The 3,243-nt window shown below is 36.5% G+C and overlaps 1 protein-coding gene across 1 annotated transcript; it reads left to right on the top strand.

Annotated features, from left to right (window-relative positions):
* Positions 1 to 1,225: 1,225 nt before the first annotated feature.
* LOC129571681 (facilitated trehalose transporter Tret1-like) lies at positions 1,226 to 3,208 on the top strand (the record flags this gene model as incomplete). The annotated part of the gene is made up of 5 exons (XM_055451497.1): positions 1,226 to 1,379; positions 1,636 to 1,701; positions 1,763 to 1,925; positions 2,081 to 2,237; positions 2,307 to 3,208. Coding segments are annotated over 5 exons (1,442 nt in total), but the record flags the coding sequence as incomplete, so codon positions are not given.
* Positions 3,209 to 3,243: the final 35 nt, after the last annotated feature.

Here is a 3,243-nt window from a genome sequence, read left to right as displayed (position 1 = left end):
ATATGGCACGTTCCGCACATTTCTTCACTTTATCACCCATTTAATGTGAACACAACTTTCTGTAACGCCACAATTCGAAATGAATATCTTCCATATAAAAACACTGTTTGTTAAACAGTCGATTGACATCAGTCAAACTCAAAACATCTTTTTTTCAGTAAATGAACTACGAGGTTGTTTCGGTGAGCTTCTTTTTGTGTATTTGGAATAATTGAGAATAAAAGAAAAAACAGAATGATGTTTGAAATCAGCGAACAACAGAACGAGAAAGATGACATACACGACTACCGATATCGCCGGTTTCTGTCACAGGTGCAGTTTTTACGATTTTGATTATCCGATCTGATCGCTAATTCCAGTGAACCATTGAATTTCGTTTTAAGTACATTCGTGATTAAATTCATGGGGGTTTGTAGATTGAAACACAAGCACACTAGCGCCGCAGTTTGCCCTACAATATCATATACGGCAAGCTACAGAACTATTCATTCAGTATATGTCATGTAGCTCAACTGTCAATCTGTAATCCCCCTGATTAAATTAATAAATTGATTGAGTAACTTCCTTGTTTGTGATGATAATATCGTGATGAGTGACCATGGCAGTGACAATGATTTCATTGTCCATGATTTTTTTTTCACTTGTTTATTGAACTTGAATCGGAGTTTTATTTTGTTTTGTGTAGAATTGACATAGGCTGAATGAGTAAAAAAACGAAATCTTTGACAAATAATTGTTCAACCAGGTTGAATCAACCTTAAATTTTGACGAGTTAATTAAATTATGGAAAATATTGAGAAAAAAAATTACAATTTTACTTTGATGGTTATCCTCATTTTATGACCCATCAATAAAAAAGTAATTTAATTGACGCGATATTCATGTTGAACAAAATACAATACAACATTTTAGGAACGATTTTCGATCAATACAAAGGAAGAATGATTTCGAGTCAAAGAAGAAAGTTGAAAAAATTATCTTTTCTTATAAAAAGAATGAACAACAAGAAAAAAAAATTCAGTGAGAATTTTCAATTGAAAAAGTCTGATTGGAAGATTTGATTCAAAAGTAGTACAATCACTGAGTCGGTGGTGCACTTACAGGTCTTACTTTTTGAAAAACAAACAAACAGATAAAGTCTTGAAAGTGAAAAAAATGAAGAAAATTCATGAAATTTACGAATTTTCTTTGTTTTTCACCTTCCCGTTGCTTGACCAACTTGCAGTTTGTGGCAACATTGGTTAAGAATATGCTGCTGTTTGATCTTGGCATGTGTATAGCGATTCCCGGTATCATAATCCCAGCTTTAACGGGCATTACAAATGAGTTCAACCGAAATGAATATCTTTCACTCACACCGTCTCAAGTATCGTGGCTGGGTAAGTTTTTAATTGCATTTTTTCCCATTACATTTCTTTTCCAATTTTTAAAAATTTAAATTTAATTTAAATTTTTATTGTCTTTAAAACCAATGTGTTTTATTGCCCAATCTGCATTCAACAGCAGATTTTTTCATTGCAAATGTCTGAGTAAACCAATTTAACTTGCACTTACGACGTGCGTGCAGTCGTTTCGTTGAAAGGAAGCAAAAAACACTTTTATTGCGAATTTTTAATCGTTTTGTTCTAAACACAGGGAGCGTTAATTATGTCGTTGAGCCGCTTGGCAGCGTTTTGTCCGCCATAATCACGGATGCCTTAGGTAGGTATTCTGTATTTGCAAAGAAGAAAATGATCATTTGCGAAATGAAATCGAAAAACAGGTCGAAAGCGAACGATGATGCTGGTGAATATCCCTTTAATCATTGCCTGGTTCATGATGTACAATGCAACGAGCGTCACTGAGATTTTTGTTGCCGATGTGCTGCTTGGACTAGGTGTTGGACTCATGGAATCGCCTATCATCACTTATATTGGTGAAATTTGGTGAGTTTTGAGCTTGATGATAAATTATTGGTGTTGTTTTCCTGTATGCTTTAAAATTTTACTTGAAAAAAAAATCGAAGAAGTTGTTATTTAATCATAAAAAATACACTTTCGTTTTTTAATGGATTTTTTTTTATTGGCAATTATTTCCTCAGTTCACCTTCATTGCGCGGCGTTCTGTTGGCTTACTCAAACATAGCTGGCACGCTTGGAATGTTCTTTGTTCTCATTTTAAACACTTTGATGCCATGGAGAATTGTCGGTTTGGTCTGCATGTTCGTGCCGATCGGAACAATCGTTGCGCTTTGTTTTGTAAGTCATGACTTTTAATGCCAAAATGTGAAATTTTCATTTGATTTAAGTCTTTTTTTTCATTCCCAGGTTCCTGAAACACCGATGTGGCTTTTATCAAAGAATCGAACGGCTGAAGCTGAAAAATCTCTATGCTGGCTCCGTGGCTGGGTTCCGAAAGAAAAGATTGCTAAAGAATTTGAGGCCATGCAACACTACAGCGATCGTACGAAGTTCTGTAACTCTTGCATCAAGCAGAACCTGAAGTGCACCCATCCACCGCCGACGAAGATAGAAAAATTGAAAGAGTTGAAGCGGAAGCATACGATGAAGCCATTTTTCATTGTAATGTCACTCTTTTTCATTGCACAATTCTCCGGTATATTAGCGATGACTCCATTCATTGTGCAGATATTCAAAGCGTACGAAAGCCCGATTGCACCAGATCGCACGGCCGCTATTCAGAGTTTTGTGAATAACATAGCAAACATTAGCTTTTTGTGCTTAGTAAAATTTACCGGCAAACGAAAGTTGTATCTCACAATGTTAACGGGTGTATTTCTTTGCGCAGCAATTGTTGCTGGGTACGGTTTCCTAGTGCTGCCGAGTGGTTACAATTCATTCGATCAATCGCAGCATTTCTCACTGGAAAATCAAAGTCTCGCCTACATCCCATTCATTGCCATTTTCGTGTGGAGTTTCTGCTCGTATTGTGGTGTTAATTCTTTGGCTTGGCAACTGCTATCCGAAGTCTTTCCCTACAAAACTCGCGGTGCAGCGACTGGATTGACGGCCGCCCTGAACTATGTACTTTGTTTTATTAGCACGAAAATTTATTACAATTTGGAAATGATGTTCTCATTGCCCGGTGTGGCATTGTTCAATTGCATCATTATAGCCGGCGGACTGATTTTGATGTACAAAATTCTTCCGGAAACCGAGAATCGATCGCTCGAAGACATCGAGATGCATTTTGTTGACAATTCCAAGAAGTTAACCGATCATAAGATTCCGAAAAAATCGAAGC

This window comes from Sitodiplosis mosellana, unplaced genomic scaffold (genome assembly GCF_009176505.1).
Source record: "Sitodiplosis mosellana isolate CC-2019 unplaced genomic scaffold, AAFC_SMos_1.0 Smas_scaffold_3126, whole genome shotgun sequence".
NCBI classification, from domain to species: domain Eukaryota; kingdom Metazoa; phylum Arthropoda; class Insecta; order Diptera; family Cecidomyiidae; genus Sitodiplosis; species Sitodiplosis mosellana.
The sequence above is the reverse complement of the archived record's forward strand: the minus strand, read 5'-3'. Positions and strand labels throughout refer to the sequence as shown.